General features: G+C 45.2%; 1 protein-coding gene across 7 annotated transcripts in view; it reads left to right on the top strand.

The window, feature by feature from the left end:
- rnf4 (ring finger protein 4) overlaps positions 1 to 18,668 on the top strand; it is a 55,782-nt gene that overhangs the window by 22,651 nt on the left and 14,463 nt on the right. For all 7 annotated transcript variants that reach the window (XM_085973529.1, XM_085973202.1, XM_085973615.1 and 4 more), the window contains 2 exons: positions 13,847 to 13,923; positions 17,003 to 17,015. In XM_085973529.1, the coding sequence (XP_085829655.1) occupies positions 13,847 to 13,923; positions 17,003 to 17,015 (90 nt within the window). The remainder of the gene's footprint in view (positions 1 to 13,846; positions 13,924 to 17,002; positions 17,016 to 18,668) is intronic.

The following is an 18,668-nucleotide window of genomic DNA, read 5'->3' on the forward strand; positions in this document are numbered from 1 at the left end:
GGCGCTGTCCAAGGAGTATAAATACTCGGGCGTGGGCCCAGCTTGCCAGGGACATTTTGTAAGACGAGGAACTCGTGAAGTACAACTAGACCTCCATGTTCTGCAACAAGTTGATTAAAGCCTTGCTTTATACTCAAACCAAGTGTGGAGTGAGTTTTATTACGTCAGGGATCAGGCGGGAACGTGGAGTTGAGGTCGAAGATCAGCCATGAACCTGTTGAATGGTGGAGCAGGCTCGCAGGGCTGTATGGCCTACTCCTGCTCCTAATTCTTCGGTTCTTGACAAGCAGTACAGACGGAGCAGCAAAATATTTTCTCACGTTATCTAGGCGGTTTGTTTTGTTACAGTTGGTGGGAGAAAGAGATTTTTCAGTAATGCTGGCACTGAAGTACCGAAGGTAAGCTGGACGCAGCAAGTTTCCCTTTCTCTATTTGAAGCATCTGACGGAACAATTTGTTCTCTGGCTCACATTTGCATTGGCGGTACAAGTAATCAGCTGGAATTTCGTGCAGGTGGAACGCGTTCAGGAGGGTTTTCTTAACCTGCTAACGAGAGTGCGAGTCGTGCACTAGCGTGAGCAATATTTTGCCACTTGGCTGTCTGTTGTGCAAGTTGCAGCTCTGGTGTAAACAATAATATGGTAGCTGCTGCCCCGTTAAAATGGTACAGTTTAAATTATTGTAAAGCAGACGGATACTCTGCATTGGACACAATACATGCTAATTTAGTCAAATGTTCCATTTGATCTGTCACCATAGCTGAATGCCTGCATTTATATATTTTTTAAAAAACTAGTTGGGTGGTTAAATACTTCAGATTTGGTTCGTGGTCAGGGACAGGAGGGTGTGACTACGAGTGAGGCAGGTATGGGGATCCAGAAGGTAACATTGGAGGAACCTCAGCCCTTGCACTTGTCCAACAGGTACGAGGTTCTTGCAGCCTGTGTGGATGAGAGCAGGGACTGCAGGGAGGATGACCAAACTGACCACAGCACCATGACACAGGGGGCCATTCAAGTCGGGGGAGTAAGGAGGAATGTAGTAGTGGTAGGGGACAGTATAGTTAGGGGGATAGATACTGTTCTCTGCAGCAGAGAGCGTGAGTCCCGAAGGCTGTGTTGCCTGCCCAGAGCCAGGGTTAAGGACATTTCCTCGGGGCTGAAGAGGAACTTGGAGTGGGAGGGGAAGGATCCAGTTGTTGTGATCCACATAGGTACCAATGACATAGGCGGGACTAAGAAAGAGTTTCTGCTGAGTGAGTATGAGCAGCTAGGGGCTAAATGAAAAAGCAGAGCCACAAAGGTGGTAATCTCTGGATTACTACCTGAGCCATGAGCAAATTGGTCAATTAGGGTCAATAAGATCAGAGTTGAATGCATGGCTCAAGGATTGGTGTGGGAGAAATGGGTTTTGATTCATGCGGCACTGGCACCAGGACTGGGGAAAGAGGGAGCTGTTCCGTTGGGACGGCCTTCACTAGAAACATCGAAGATAGGAGCAGGAGTAGGCCATTCGGCCCCTCGAGCCTGCACCGCCGTTCAATGAGATCATGGCTGACCATCCAAATTCAGTACCCTAACCCTGCCTTCTCCCCATATCCCTTGATCCCTTTAGCCTTAAGAAATATATCCAACTCTTTCTTGAATATATTTAATGAACTGGCCTCCACCGCCCTCTCTGGCAGAGAATTCCACAGGTTCACCACTCTCTGGGTGAAGAAATTCCTCCTCATTTCAGTCCTAAATGGCTTACCCCTTATCCTTAGACTATGACCCTGGTTCTGGACTCTCCGGCCATCGGAAACATCCTTCCTGCATCTAGTATGTCCAGGCCTGACAGAATTTTATAGGTTTCGATGAGATCCCCTCTCAGTCTTCTAAACTCCAGTGAGTATAAGCCCAATCGACACAATCTCTCCTCATGCGTCATTCCTGCCATCCCAGGTATCAGCCTGGTGAATCTTCGCTGCACTCCTTCCATGGCAAGAATGTCCTTCCTCGGATAAGGCGACCAAAACTGCACACACTACTCAAGGTGCGGTCTCACCAAGGCCCTGTACAACTGCAGCAAGACATCCTTGTTCCTGTACTCGAACCCTCTTGCTATTTGCCTTCTTAACTGCCTGCTGCACCTGCATGCTTACCTTCAGTGACTGGTGCACAAGAACACCCAGGTCTCTCTGCGCTTCCCCTTCTCCCAATCTATTGCCATTCAAATAATAATCTGCCTTCCTGTTTTTGCCACCAAAGTGGATAACCTCACATTTATCCACATTAGAGTGCATTTGCCATGTTTCTGCCCAATCACCCAACCTGTCCAAATTGTACTGGAGTTTCATGACATCCTCCTCACAACATACCCTCCCACCCAGTTTTGTGTCGTCTGCAAATTTGGAGATATTATATCCAATTTCCTCGTCCAGATCAGTAATCTATATTGTGAACAGCTGGGGTCCTAGGACCGCTCCTTGCGGTACCCCACGAGTCACTGCCTGCCACTCGGAAAACGACCCGTTTATTCCAACTCTTTGCTTTCTGTCCGCCAACCAGTTCTCTATCCAAGTCAATACCTTGCCCCTAATCCCATGTGCCTTAATTTTGCATGCTAATCTCTTATGCGGGACCTTATCGAAAGCCTTCTGAAAGCCCAAATACACCACATCCACCGGTTCTCCCTTATCTATTTTACCAGTTACATCCTCAAAAAATTCCAGCAGATTAGTCAAGCACGATTTACCTTTTGTAAATCCATGTTGACTTTGTCCGATCCTGTCACTGCTTTCCAAGTGCTCTGCTATTACATCTTTTATAATGGACTCTAGCATTTTCCCCACTACCGATGTCAGGCTTACCGGTCTATAATTCCCCGCTTTTTCCTCTACCACCTTTTTTGAATAGTGGGGTAACATTAGCTACCCTCCAATCCATGGGTACTGTTCAGGAGTCTATCGAGTTCTGGAAGATGACCAGCAATGCATCTACTATTTCTAGGGCCACTTCCTTAAGTACCCTAGGATGTAGATTATCAGGCCCTGGGGATTTATCGGCCTTCAGTCCCATCAATTTTCCTAACATCATTTCCCTACAAATACTGATTTCTTTCAGTTCCACCCTTTCATCAGACCCTATGTTCCCTGGCATCTCTGGGAGGTTATTTGTGTCCTCCTTTGTGAAGACAGAACCAAAATATGTATTTAGTTGGTCTGCCATTTCTTTGTTCCCCATTATAAATTCCCCTGATTCTGACTGCAAGGGACTTACGCTTGACTTCACCAATCTTTTTCTCTTCACATATCTATAAAAGCTTTTAGAGTCAGTTTTTATGTTCCCTGCAAGCTTACTCTCATATTCTATTTTCCCCATCTTAATTAACCCCTTTGTCCTCCTTTGTTGAATCCTAAACTGCTCCCAATCCTCAGGATTATTGCTTTTTCTGGCCAATTTATATGTCCTCTCCTTGGATCTTATGCTATCCCTAATTTTCCTTGTTAGCCACGGTTGAGTCATCTTTTTTGTTTTATTTTTATGCCAAACTGGGATGAACAAATTCTGTAGTTCATCCATTCGGTCTTTGAATGTTTGCCATTGCCTATCCACCGTCAACCCTTTGAGTGACATTCCCCAATCAATCCTAACCAACTTGCTCCTCAGACCATCTTAGTTTCCTTTATTTAAATTGAGGACCCTAGTCTCTGAGTCAACTACTTCATTCTCCATCTTAATGAAGAATTCGATCATATTATGATCGCTCCGACCCAAGGGGCCTCGTACAACAAGATTGCTAATTAATCCTTTCTCGTTACATAATACCCAGTCTAAGATGGCCTGATCTCTGGTTGGTTCCTCGACATATTGGTCCAGGAAACCATCCCGTAAACACTCCAGTAATTCCTCCTCCACAGTATTGTTACTAATTTGGTTAGCCCAATCTATATGTAGATTAAAGTCACCCATGATGAATGCTGTGCCCTTATTGCACGCTTCTTTAATTTCCCTTTTAATGCCATCCCCAACTTCCGCCTTACTGTTTGGAGGTCTATATACCACTCCCACTAACGTTTTCTGCCCCTTAGTATTTCTCAATTCTACCCATACAGATTCCACATCATCAGAGCTAATATCGTTCCTTACAATTGTGTTAATCCCTTCTTTAACCAGTAATGCTACCCCACCTCCCTTTCCAAATCATATTCGTTTACCTCTATTTGCACAGTCAATTCATCCACCTTATTACGAATGCTCCTCGCATTAAGACACAAAGCCTTCAGGTTTGTTTTTTTAACGCTCTTAGACCTATTAGAATTATTATTTACTATGGCCACGTTTGATTTAAACCGTTGATTTAGCTGACTGCCACTTTTGTTTTTCTCCTTCCTACCTTTTGCTTTTATCCTTGTTTCCCTTTCCTCTGTCTCCCTGCTCAGGTTCCCAACCCCCTGCCATTTTAGTTTAAACCCTCCCCCAGAGCACGAGCAAACGCTCCCCCTCGGACATCGGTTCCAGCCCTGCCCAGGTGCAAACCGTCCGGTTTGAACTGGTCCCACCTCCCCTAGAACCGGTTCCAATGTCCCAGGAACTTGAATCCCTCCCCCTTGCACCATTCCTCTAGCCACGTATTCATCTGAAATATCCTTCTATTTCTACTCTGACTAGCACGTGGCACTAGTAGCAATCCTGAGATTACTACCTTTTGAGGTCCTATTTTTTAATTTTGCCTCCTAACCCCCTATATTCTGCTTTTAGGACCTCATCCTGCTTTTTACCTGTATCGTTGGTGCCTATATGAACCATGACAACTGGCTGTTCACCCTCCCCTTCCAGGATGTTCTGCAGCCGCTTTGAGACATCCTTGACCCTTGCACCAAGGAGGCAACACACCATCCTGGAGTCTCGTTTGCGACCGCAGAAACGCCTATCTATTCCCCTTGCAATAGAATCCCCTATTACTATAGCTCTACCCCTCTTTTTCTCCCGTGCTGTGCAGCAGAGCCACCCCTGGTGCCAGGAAGTTGGCTGCTGCTGCCTTCCTCTGATAAGCCATCCCCCCCCAACAGCACTCAAAGTGGTGTATTTGTTTGAGGGGGATGTCCACAGGGGACCCCTGCACTACCTGCCTGCACGTAGTGGTCACCCATTCCTTTTCTTCCTGTCCAACCTCTACCTGCGGTGTGTCCAACTCTGTAAACGTGCTATTCACAACGTCCTGAGCATTGTGAACGCTCCAGTATGCATCCAATCGCAGCTCCAGTGCCGCAATGCGGTCTGTCAGTAGCTGCAGTTGGATGCACTTCCTGCACATGTAGTTGTCAGGGACACAGGAAGTGTCCCTGAGTTCCCACATATCGCAGGAGGAGCATACCACGTGGCCGGGCTGTCCTGCCATGACTTACCCTTTAATGAATTGAATTTAAATTGAATCAATCAATCCCACTAATTACACTACAGTTAAATGGTTTACCAACAGTCCTGCTGCACCAGAGAGACGTTAGCAACTATAAACCACAGAGTTAAAGTTTAAAAATAGAGAAATACTCACCAACCAATCACTTACCTGCTTCCTGGTGACTTCACACTTTGATTACTTTTGACCTCTCCCGCTGCTGAGTTGGTATGCCTCGCCTCGCTGCCGGTTTTATACCTCGCTTCGCCCCGTCGCTCTGGTCGGGCCTCACCTCGCTGCTGCCGCTTTTAAACTGCCGCCACTCCTCGCTCCTCATCCAGGTCCGTCGCTCTGGTCCGGCCTCGCCTCACTGCTGCCGCTCCTCACCCAGGTCCGTCGCTCTGGTCGGGCCTCGCCTCGCTGCCGCCGCTTTTAAACTGTTGAACCGCTTTTGAACCGTGCTGGGACCAGTGTCCTGGCGAATCGAATAACTAGGGCTGTAGATAGGGCTTTAAACTAAATAGTGGGGGCAGGGTCCTGGTGAGGGGAAACTTGGAAAGTTAGAGAAAGGAATAGTGCAGGATAGGGATAATGATAATCAGAGTGTGACAGGAAGGGACAGAGCGTACGAGCATAAGAGTGCACCAGCAAATAGGGTCAGAGTAGGGAAAAATTAAAGGCTCTTTATCTGAATGCACGCAGCATTCGTAACAAGCTAGATGAATTCACGGCAAAAATATAGAAATAAATAGGTATGATCTGATAGTCATTAGAGACATGACCAAGGCAGGGAACTGAATATTCAGGGGAATTTGACATTTCCGAAGGATAGGCAGAAAGGAAAAGGAGGTGGGGTAGCTCTGTTAATAAAGGATGAGATCAGTACAGTAGTGAGAAATTATCTTGGCTCAAAAGATCAAGATGTAGAATCAGTTTGGGTGGAGTTAGGAAATAATAAGGGAAAGAAGTCACTGGTGGGAGTAGTTTATCGGCCCCTAACAGTAGCTGCACTGTGGGACAGAGTATAAATCAAGAAATAATTGGGGGTTTGTAAGAAAGGTACTGCAATACTGCGTGGACAATTTTAACCTGCATATAGATTGGACAAATCAAATTGGCAAAGGTAGCCTTGAGGACGAGTTCATAGAGTGTATTCAGGACAGTTTCTTCGAACAATACGTTGTGGAACCAACCAGGGAACAGGCTATTTTAGATCTGGTAATGTGTAATGAGACGGGATTAATTAATGGTCTCGTAGTAAAGAATCCTTGAGGGAAAGAGTGATCAGAACATGGTAGAATTTCACATTCAGTTTGAGGGTGAGAAACTTGGGTCTGAAACTAGTGCCTTCTATTTAAATAAAAGCAATTACAAGGCTATGAAGACAGAGTTGGCTGAAGTGGACTGGGAAAGCAGATTAAAAGGTAAGATGGTAGATAAGCAGTGCCAAACTTTTAAGGCGATATTTCATAACTTTCAACAAAGATGTATTCCAGTGAGAGAGTGCGACTCTACGAGAAGGATGAACCATCCGTGGCTTACTAAGGAAGTTAAGGAGGGTCTCAAATTGAAAGGAAAGACATACAATATTGCGAAGATTAGCAGTCGGCCAGAAGATTGGGAAATTTTTAGAAACTTACAAAGAATGACTAAAATAATAATAGTGAGAAAATAGATTGAGAGTAAACTAGCAAGAAATATAAAAACAGACAGTATATAAAAAGGAAGAGAGTAGCTGAAGTAAACACTGGTCCCTTAGAGGGTGAGACTGGGGAATTAATAATGGGGAAACAAGGAAATGGCAGAGACTTGGAAGAAATATTTTTTTATCTGTCTTCACGGTAGAAGACACTAAAAGCAACCCGATAATAGTGAAAAATCAAGGGGCAAAAGGGAGGGAGGAACTTAAAACAATCACTTTCTCTAGAGGAAAAAGCACTAGGCAAACTAATGGGACTAAAGGCTGACAAGTGCCCTGGACCTGATGGCCTGCATCCTAGGGCCTTAAAAGAAGTGGCTATACAGAGAGTGAATGCATTGGTTGTAATCTTCCAAAATTCCCTAGACTTTGGAAAGGTCCCAGCGGATTGGAAAACCACAAATGTAACGCCCCTATTCAAGAAAGGAGGAAGACAGAAAGCAGGAAACTGTAGGCCAATTAGCCTAATATCTGTCATTGGGAAAATGCTGGAATCCATAATTAAGGAAGTAGTAGCAGGACATTTAGAAAATCATAATACAATCAAGCAGAGTCAACATCGTTTTATGAAGGAAATCGTGTTTGACAAATTTATTAGAGTTCTTTGAGGATGTAACGAGCAGGGTGGAGAAAGGGGAACCAGTAGATGTAGTGTATTTGGATTTCCAAAAGGCATTCAGTAAGGTGTCACATAAAAGGTTACTGCACAAGATAAGAGCTCATGGTGTTGGTTGTAATATATTCGCATGGATAGAGGATTGGCTAACTCACAGAAAACAAAGTTGTGAAAAATGGGTCATTTTCAGGTTGGCAAACTGTAACTAGTAGGGTGCAGCAGGGATCAGTGCTGGGGCACAGGAACCAACCAGGGAACAGGCTATTCTGGATCTGGTACTGTGTAATGAGAAAGGGCTAATCAATAATCTTGTGGTAAAGGGGCCCTTAGGGACAAGTGACCATAATATGATTGAATTTTACATTAAATTTGAGAGTGATGTCGTCCAATCTGAAACTAAGGTCTTCAATCTAAACAGAGGAAACTACAAGGGTATGAGGGACAAGTTGGCCATGGTCGATTGGGAGACTACACTAAAAGGTATGAAGGTGGACATATAATGGCTAACATTCAAGGAAATAATACATCATTTGCAACAAACATATATTCCTCTAGGGCATAAAAACCCAGAAGGAAAAGTGATCCAACCATGGCTAACAAAATAAATTAAAGCTAGTATTAAGTCAAAGGAGGAAGCTTATAAAGTTGCCAGAAAAAGCAGTCAGCCTGAGGATTGGGATCTTTTTAGAAATCAGCAAATGAGGACCAAGAAATTGATAAAGAAAGGGAAAATGGAATATGAGCGCAAACTAGCAAAAAATATAAAAACTGATTGTAAAAGCTTCTATCGGTATGTGAAAAGGAAAAGTCTGGCGAAGGTAAATGTAGGTCCTTTACAGTCGGAGATGGGCGAATTTATAATGGGGAATGAGGAAATGGCAGAGAAATTAAATAAATACTTTGTTTCTGCCTTGATGGAGGAAGACACAAAAAACCTCCCAGAAATACGAGAAAACCAAGGGTGTGACGAGAATGAGGAACTTAAAGAAATTATTATTAGTTAAAAAAACAGCACTAGCAAAATTAATGGGACTAAAAGTCGATAAATCCCAAGGACCGGATGACCTACATCTTAGGGTTTTGAAAGAGGTGGCCATTGGAATAGTGGACGCATTGGTTGTCATCTTCCAAAATTCTATAGGTTCTGGAACGGTTCCTGCAGATTGGAGGCTTGCAAATGTAACTCCGCTATTTAAGAAAGGAGGGCGAGAAAAAGCGGGGAACTACAGACCTGTTAGCCTCATCAGTAGTTGGGAAAATGCTGGAATCTACTGTAAAGGATGCAATAACTGGGTACTTCGAAACTAGTAGTAAGATTGGGCAGAGTCAACGTGGATTTATGAAAGGGAAATCTATTGGAGTTCTTTGAGGATGTAACTAGTGGAGTAGACAAAGGGGAACTGGTCGATGTGTATCTGGATTTTCAGAAGGCTTTCGATAAGGCCCCACACAAGAGGTTGGTGAACCAAGTTAGGGCACATGGAATTGGGGGTAATATACTAGCATGGATTGAGAATTGGTTAACAGACAGAAAACAAAGAGTTGGGATAAACAGGTCTTTTTCAGGATGGCAGGCTGTGACTCGTGGGGTACCGCAAGTATTGGTGCTTGGGCCCCAGCTATTCACAATCTATATCAATGATTTGGATGAGGGGACTAAATGTAACATTTCCAAATTTGCTGATGATACAAAGCTAGGTGGCAGTGTCAGTTGCAAAGAGGATGTGAAGAGGCTTCAAGGGGTTCTCGCCAGGCTCAGTGAGTGGGCGAGAACATGGCAGATGGAATATAATGTGGATAAATGTGAAGTTATCCACTTTGGTAGAAAAAACAAAGGCAGAATATTTCCTAAATGGTGAAAGATTGGGGAATGCAGATGCTCAAAGGGACCTGGGTGTCCTTGTTCATGAGTCACTGAAAGTGAATGTGCAGGTGTAGCAAGCCATTAGGAAGGCAAATGGTCTAGAACCAGGGGCCACAGCCTCAAGATAAAGGGTAGGCCATTCAGGACTGAGATGAGAAGAAATTTCTTCACACAGAGGGTGGTGAATCTTTGGAATTCTCTACCCCAGAGGGCTGTGGAGGCTTAGTCATTGGGTATATTCAAAACAGAAGTTGATAGATTTTTGACTAGTAAGGGCATCGAGGGATATGGCGATAGGGCCGGTGAATGGAGTTGAGGCAGCAGATCTGCCATGATCTCATTGAATGGCCTACTCCTGCTCCTATTTCTTATTTACAATCTATATTCATGACTTGGATGAAGGGACCGAATGTACTGTAGCCAAATTTGGTGACGATACAAAGATAGATGGGAAAGTAAATTGTGAGGAGGACACAGAGTCTGCAAAGGGATATAGATAGGATAAGTGAGTGGGCATAGATTTGGCAGATGGAGTATAATGTGGTAAAATGTGAGGTTATCCACTTTGGTAGGAAGAATAGAAAAGCCTACAGAATGCTGTGGTACAGAGGGATCTGGGTGTCCTCGTACATGAAACATAAAAAGTTAGCATGCAGGTGCAGCAAGTAATTGGGAAGGCAAATGGAATGTTGGCCTTTATTGCAAGGTGGGTGGAGTATAAAAGTAGGGAAGTCCTGCTACAACTGTACAGGGTATTGGCGAGACCACACCTCCTGGATTACTGCATACAGTTGTGGTCTCCTTATTTAAGGAGGGATATACTTGCATTGGAGGCGGTTCAGAGAAGGTTCACTTGGTTGATTCCTGGGATGAAGGGGTTGTCTTATGAGACAAGGTTGAGCAGGTTGGGCCTGTACACATTGGAGTTCAGAAGAATGAGAGGTGATCTTATTGAAACATATAAGATTCTGAGGGGGCTCGACAGGGTAGATGCCGAGAGGATGTTTCCCCTCGTGGGGGAATCTGGAACTAGGGGGCATAGTTTCAGAATTGCCCATTTAAGACGGAGATGAGGAGGAATTTCTTCTGAGGGTTGTGAATCTTTGCAAATCTCTACCCCAGAGAGCTGTGGAGGCTGGGTCATTGAATATGTTCAAGGCTGAGACAGACAGATTTTTACATTACAGGGGAGTCGAGGGTTATGGCATACGGGCAGAGAAGTGGAGTTGAGGCCAAGATCAGATCAGCCATGATCTCATTGAATGGCGGAGCAGGCTCGAGAGGCCGAATGGCCTACTCCTGCTCCTATTTCTTATGTTCTAGAAATTATTCATAGATACGCTTAAACAAAGTGCAAAACTTGAGAGAAGAATTACATAGATTTTGCAGCACAGAAACGGACCATTCGGCCCAAAATGAAAATGCAGGAATATAAACAGAAGATGAGTATGTGCAGTAAACATAGTTCACGGTGTGGAATGCTGTGGGTCATTTTTAAAATCCTTACTCCAGGTTCTTAATATAAGGCACTTTTATACCCCAAAGAGCAGTGTGGAACCGCAAACGTGAGTGTCATAGAATGACTTCGAATTGACAGCACACAAACTGGTCATTCAGCCCAACTGCGCTCCACACCAGCCTCCTCCCACCATACTTCATCTCATCCCATCAATATATCCTCCTATTCCTTTCTCCCTCGCGTATTTATCTGGCTTTCCCTTCAATGCATCTGTGCTAGTCGCCTCAATTACTCCTTGTGGTAGGAAGTTCCACTCTCTGGGTAAAGTTTCTCCTGAATTCCTTTTCTTATATTTATGGCTCTTAGTTTACGACTCCGCCACAAGTAGAAACACCTTCTCTACGTCTACCCTATCAAACCCCGTCAAAATTTTAACGACCTCTATTAGGCCTTCTCTTTGCTAGAGAAAAGAACCCCAGCCTGCTCAGTCTTTCCTGATGGTTATAACTGTTCTGGTATCATCCTTGGAGTGTACAGAGACTGGTGGCTCAGTGGCTGAAGGATTCACTCTTGAACCTTGCACAGACTGATGGGACAAGTGCCTCTCCCCTGCCATATGTGAATGTCCCAAGATCAATCTCGGTCACTTCCGACTGGGTGAGAGTTCACACCAAGCTATCAGTAATTTGACAAAAATTCCCACTAAGTGGGAGGTAGGAATAGGAAGAAAAATATCACACTTGAGCATTGATTTCCACTGGCGTAAAGAAGCCCAAGAGGAGATTTAACCAAGGTTTTTAGAATTATGATGGGTTTTCATCGGGTGAATAGGGCAAGACTGGTTCCTCTGGTAGGGGAGCTGGTGACGTGATCATTTTCAATTCATGATCTCACGAGATTGAAGGGTTAGGAGAAATTTTTCCTTGGCAGAGCACGGAAAGCTTAACCACAGGGTGTGGTTTAGGATAAGTTTTATATGTTTGAAGGGAAAATTGGCTGAATATTTGAAGCAGAGGAAGAGACCGTGCTATGGGGAGAGAGCAAGGCAGTGGGGTTAGTTTTGGATTGTTCTAGCCCAGACATGATGGGCTGAATGGCCTCCTTCCGTATTGTAAACTTCTGCTTCAATGGTTCTAAACTTGTGGTTAAGGCAGAGGAAGAGAGAGAAGATACAGCATTTATATAGCAACTTTTATGGACGCTGAACATCCCAAAACGCTTCGCAACCAATGACGTCACTGCTATAATGTAGGAAACGTGGCAGACAATTTGTGCACAGCAAGATCCAACAAGCAACAATGCGATTAGTGACCAGATAATCTATTTTTGTGATGTTGGTTGAGGGATAAATATCGGCCAGGACAGCGTCTTCCAATAGTGCCGTGGGATAGTTTACGTCCATCTGAGAGGGCAGACAAGACTTCGGTTCAACGTCTCACCTGAAGGGCAGCACCTCCGACAGTGCCGCACTCCCTCAGTACTGCGCTGGGTGTGTCGACCTGGATTATGTGCTCCAGTCTTTGGATTGGGACTTGAACCCAGAACCATCTATAAACTCGGAGGCGAAGAGCCTTACCACTGAGCCAAGGCTAACACAAGCTTTATTCTGAATCTGACCCTGTAATACTGGTGTAGAAATAGTGATAGATGAAAATGGTTCACCTGACGAAGGAGCAGCGCTCCGAAAGCTTGTGATTTCAAATAAAACTGTTGGACTATAACCTGGTGTTGTGTGACTTCTTACATTTGTCCACCCCAGTCCAACACCGGCATCTCCACACCATGCATTGAATACAACCACCTACCAACACCAGCAACCCCCCCCACCACAACCAAGGAAAAAGTACAGGAAACTCTTTTTTTATCCGGGACCGGCGTGGTGCCGGTTTATCAAAAAGTCCGGATTACAGAGAGGTACAGTAAAAGGTACGAGAGCTCCGTACACAGCAACAAATCCAGGCTTCCCTGTTGCTTAGCAACAGGTGCAGGAACCCCAGCCACAAATTCCAGGCGTCCCTGTTGCTTAGCAACAGGTGCAGGAACCCCGGTTACACAGCCACAGATCCAGGAACGGCCACTAATATGAAGTAAAACTTCGCTGAACCTACTCCTGAATTTTGCCGGTTAACACAGATTTCCGGTTATTTAGGTGCTGGTAAACTTCCACAGCATTATGACTTCAGATTTTCATTGGAGAATAGATTTGAATGTAGCACCCTTTACTAAACAGTAAGGGTGAGACGACTCTGGAATGAGCGACGTTGCAACTCTGTTTTAATAGATTCAGTCGAGGAAGTACCACTGTTACCATTACTTATTTCAGGAGCGGCAAGTTGGGGCACCAGTCTGCTGCCCCCTGAACTAGTGGGTGTCAGGTTGTAGACCTGTGATGTCCCTCCACAGAATGAGTTCCTGATCTTCGGCGTACTACCATAGGGATGCCCCCTTCCAGAACTCTTGTTGGCTGGTTTTAATGGCACTAAGGGAGGCACAGCATCAGTCACAGCTGGTGCCAACACCAGTGAAAGGGGAAAAATGACTGGGGTGGGGGGGGGGAGCGGAATGAGGAGAAAAGCCTTTCATCGAAAACTAGACTTGCTGTATTAACTCGTATGTAAGCCGCACTTGGTTTTAAAAATATCTTTAAATTGGAAGGTCAAGCCTTTTTGCATGAGGAGCACTGACGTTTGGTGTGCAACAATATGGTATTTCTATGCTGTAAGATTATTGTATATCCACCTATGTTCTTGAACTGTAATGATTTTTAATCCAAAATTAAACTTGGCAGCATAATTGTAAAACCACTCTTGCTTTGATTGGTCCCTTCAGGTGCGGAGGTAGTTGACCTGACCTGTGAATCCGCTGAACCTGTGGTCGTCGACCTAACCAATAATGATTCTGTTGAGGTAAGTGGCACCGAGCTCGACGACTCTTGGCTTTTCACGTTTGCAGCAATTGGTCTATCGGTTGAATTTGAAGATACTGTGAAGACTGAAGGAGAAACTCGGCGCGCAGTTACGACATCTGTTGGGAGACGTGCACTGCATCGAGTCCTGTCTCCTCCAGCATTACCTCCGTTCGCACCGACCGAAAGGTTAAAAAAAAAAAAAAATTACTGAATGCTTCTCACCTGTTTGTGTTGTTGATAACTGGTGATAGTTGTCATTATGGGTATGGTGTATTTTTCTGTCAATGTTGCAATCTTCACCATTTTAAGTCCCACCACCCAATATATCAGGGGTTGACAGGGCGGAAGCAAATAATGTTTTTTGGGGGGAATGTAACAGTAATCTGTGCTTCACTCCTCCAGTAAAGAAAATAATCCATATAATCTTTGAGTTGAAACCTACTATTTTATTGACATTCACGTGCACTTCCTGTCAACTGTTTACATTTTAAATTCACATGCCTACATTTACGACGTAAACTGGCTCTGTAAAACCTGTCCTGGTCTAATTAGACCCTTCCTCTGGAGGCAGTGCTGCAGCATCACCACTGGCAGGTGGGTGTAATTACAGTGTGACAGGTTTACATGGGCAGTTTCCATTCAAGGTTGGCATGTGAATTTAAAATGGAATTGCAAAAATAAGGGCGGAATGTCCCCATCAAAATGGGAACTGAACTGCACCTGTGAAACCTGGTCCAATTATTTCCCCCACCCTCTAATCCCGCTTGAGTTGAACCATACTTGGTTCTTGACTCCGTGTGCAGTGCCACTGAAGGTTGAGTAGTGTGTGCATATATAACCAATCTGCAAGAAGACTGCTTTCATTAATACAAGTTTCATGCTTTGATGTCACTATAAGACTCCCTTTGCAGAGGGTCCCAAGGGTCTGCCAACTATGCTTTTACAAACTACTGATGGCTTGTTGTAGACTTTGTCCAAGACAGGGGTTCCCAAATGATGGTACGTGTACCATTGTGGGTGTGCAGTACATCTCTGGGGGTGGGGGGGGAAGCACGGTACATAGGAGAATTTTATTTATTAAAAATGCAATAAATAAAATAATTATTATGGACTACTCAGACGGAGCTTTAAAACTCTGGCAATTTGTTGTTAAAGTAGTTGATTTATTACAAGATGTACCAATGAGAACACCGATACATAGACGATGACGTACAGAGCCCTCGCCTTCAATCACCGTACACGACAGCGTGGTTTCAGTTGCCCAGCAACTGTTCAATCTAAAACCTGTGTGCTGGTAGGGGTACGTGGGCAGCTGGTATATCTGGAAGGGGGTGCAGGAATAAGTAAAGTTTGGGAACCTCTGGCCTAAGGCTGGTTTTCATATCTGTCACAAGTGTGTAACACATGGAGCAGCCTTAAGACTTTGACCATTCTCTCCCTGTTCATCTCGGAGTTGGAAGAGATTAGCAGTAACTGTTGATTCCAGCCCTGGAATTTTTCCCCATTGCCTACATCATTTGGAGGACTTCCCCTCTTGTGGGCCATGCAAGCCCAAATACCACGGGTACAGTAGTGTGTCAGCTGTGGCTCAGTGGGTAGCACACTCGCCACTGAGTCAGAAGGTTGTGGGTTCAAATCCTACTCCAGGGGCTTGAACACAAAGCTAGGCTGACACTCCAGTGCAGTGCTGAGGGAGCGCTGCACTGTTGCAGGTGCCGTCTTTTGGATGAGACATTAAACCGACTGTAGTCTGCGCTCTCAGGTGGACGGACAAGATCCCATGGCACTATTTTGAACAAGAGCAGGGGAGTCCTGGCCAATACTTAACCCTCAACCAACATAACAAAACAGATGATCTGGTCATTATCACATTGTTGTTTGTGGGAGCTTGCTGTGTGCAAATTGGCTGCCGCGTTTCCCACGTTACAGCAGTGACTCCACTTCAAAAGTACTTCATTGGCTGTAAAGCGCTTTGAGACACCCGGTGGTCGTGAAAGGCGCGATAGAAATGCAAGTCTTTTTTTTTTATGTTACTGGACTAGAGGCTTGCACTAGTAACCCACAGAACGGGAGTTCAAATCTCACTGTCAATTTCAGAGTTTGAATTGAGTTTAATTTTTTTAAACTGGAAATAAGCGAGTATCTGTAAAAAGTGACCATGAAACTGTCAGCATGTTGTACAAACCCAACTGGTTCACTGTCAGTTTTAGGGAAGGAAACTTGTCGTCATTACCAATGTTCCATCTGAGTTTTTTCCTGCGTGGTCCCTTTAACAGGCTGCGCAGCCCATTCAAATTTTCGCGCATGCGCGGCTTCTTCCATTTTAAAAGCCGGTGAGCAACCTGTGCGGCCGTGCAGCTTGGCAAGAACGTTGATCATTACCCGGTTTGGCCAATATGTGACTCCAGTCCCACACCAACGTGGTTGACTCTTAACTGCCCTCAGTAGAGCACCTCGGGGATGAGCAATAAATGCTGGCCTTGCCAGTGACATCCGCATCCAGAATGAATAAAAAATATAATCATCCAAATTGCTAAGTTCATCTCCTAATACTTGGGTTAGGGAGACTGTCAGTGGGTTACACACACTCCAAGCAGTTAACTAAGGCTCCAAAGCATTGTTCTCTAATCTCACGTGCTCTGCTTCATTCCTCCAGTACAGTACGTAATTAGTTATTCATGATGTCGGTTTGAAGAACTGAAAACACAATTAAACTGCCTGTTTCGGTTGCATAAACAAATCAGTCCTGCTGTTTGATTTTGCTCTTTACCGTGTGCGTCAGGTGTGCCCCACTGAAACGGACTTGATTCCACCTGGTTCACAGATTCAGGGAAAGTACAGTATATCTTTGCTGCCGTATTCAGTAATGCAAAGGAATGTACAGGGAATCTGCAAATGAGTTCTCCAGCTTGGTGCTGTTTCCTCTTCCCCTGCTCATCGGCGATACTTGGCAGAGCAGAGAAATACAGGCAGTGGCTTGTCGAACGGCACCGTGATTCAATTTACATTTGCTGCATCTTGCCTTGTCTAATCTACTTCTCTCTCTTATTTTCAACCTGACGTTGTGCATTGTCCAGATCGTGGATGAAGGTGAGTTCAGGAACCACAGAAATTTCTCGTACTGATGTATTCAGTCACTGTATGCTGCAAAAAAAACCACTTTTTTTTTGTTTAGTGAGTGAATGTGAAGTAGCGACTCGTTTCCAAGTATTAGTGGCATCACACTCCACTCAATGCAAAACTTCAACCTCTTGTGTGTTTCCCTTGCTTATCATGTTTGTTCCTGTGGCTTCCCAAACAATGATGGTCACTGCTCACCAAAAGTAATTAATTGTGTCGAGTGCTTTTGAGACGTTTGATTGACATGATCAAGGCGCAACGTAAATGCAAGCTGCCACATTCATCTATCCTCGCCATTGTAATTACCCTGTTCTGGATGTTGTAGTGCTGCCCGAGCCTGTGTTTGTTAAATGGGGAAGATGTCATTTGGGCCGGTCATTATCTTTTTGCAAAATCCTATGGGTTAAACATTATGCAGCACATAACTCGGCACCATCTGTGACTGCCTCTTATCCCCTTCTCTCAAAAGCATACTGTTAATAAAGATGAAAATTGGTCCTTTTTTGGATATGTACGTGGAGCATTGATTTCCCCCCCACCCGCTGTGTACTCTTTCTATTCTGTGAAGATTGACATTGCTGGATAAATTGGATTTCAGCACTGCCGCAGGTGCTGCCTCTTTTGTTCACTTTTATTTGATTTTTTTTCTTTTGCAATACGCCGTCACAGTTTCATTAGAATGAGCTCACTCTGATGTGTTTTTCACCAAGATATTGGGATGTAAAGCTTTCGACAACAGAATCCTAGTTTTGTAAGGTGTTAATTTGGTAGCGCACTATTGTCACGATCAAACGTTGCAAGCTGCGGGGGTGGGCGGGCGGAGGGAAGACAAGGCGGTATTGTGCGTGTGTCTGCATTCGTCACCAACTGAATTCCATGTTGGTGCCATTCTCTGTCAATAAAGCAACTCGGCAGTGTGTTTATTTTTAACTGATTTATTTTCTCCATCTCTCTCGTGCTTGTGCTCTCACTCTCCTTCCCCCTCTCTCACCCTTTCTCTCTTTCTCCTTTCTTTCTCTCGCTATCTACTTCTTTGTTTCTCTATCTCTCCCTCGCCCCTTTTTTCTCTCTTTCTTTCTCCTCTCCTTTCTATCTGACTCCTTTTTCTCTCTTCTCTTCTCCTTTTCTTTCTCTCCCTCTCCCTCCTGCTCTCTTTCTCTCCCTCTTTCCGTCTCTCCTTTCTCTTTTTTCTCCATTCTTTCTCTCTCTCCTCTCTCCGCTCTGTCTCCCCTCTCTCTCTCCTCCCCCCTCTCTCTCTCTCCTCCCCCCCTCTCTCTCTCTCCTCCCCCCTCTCTCTCTCTCTCTCCCCCTCTCTCTCTTCTCTCTCCCCCTTCTCCTCCTCCTCCCCCCCTCTCCTCCTCCCCCCCCTCTCCTCCTCCCCCCCCCTCTCCTCCTCCCCCCCCTCTCCTCCTCCTCCCCCCTCTCCTCCTCCCCCCCTCTCCTCCTCCCCCCCCTCTCCCTCCTCCCCCCCTCTCCTCCTCCCCCCCCTCTCCTCCTCCCCCCCCTCTCCTCCTCCCCCCCTCTCCTCGCTCCCCCCCCTCTCCTCCTCCCCCCCCCTCTCCTCCTCCCCCCCTCTCCTCCTCCCCCCCTCTCCTCCTCCCCCCCTCTCCTCCTCCCCCCCTC

This window comes from Somniosus microcephalus, chromosome 1 (genome assembly GCF_052327205.1).
Source record: "Somniosus microcephalus isolate GS21.2 chromosome 1, FLI_Smic_1.0, whole genome shotgun sequence".
NCBI lineage: Eukaryota > Metazoa > Chordata > Chondrichthyes > Squaliformes > Somniosidae > Somniosus > Somniosus microcephalus.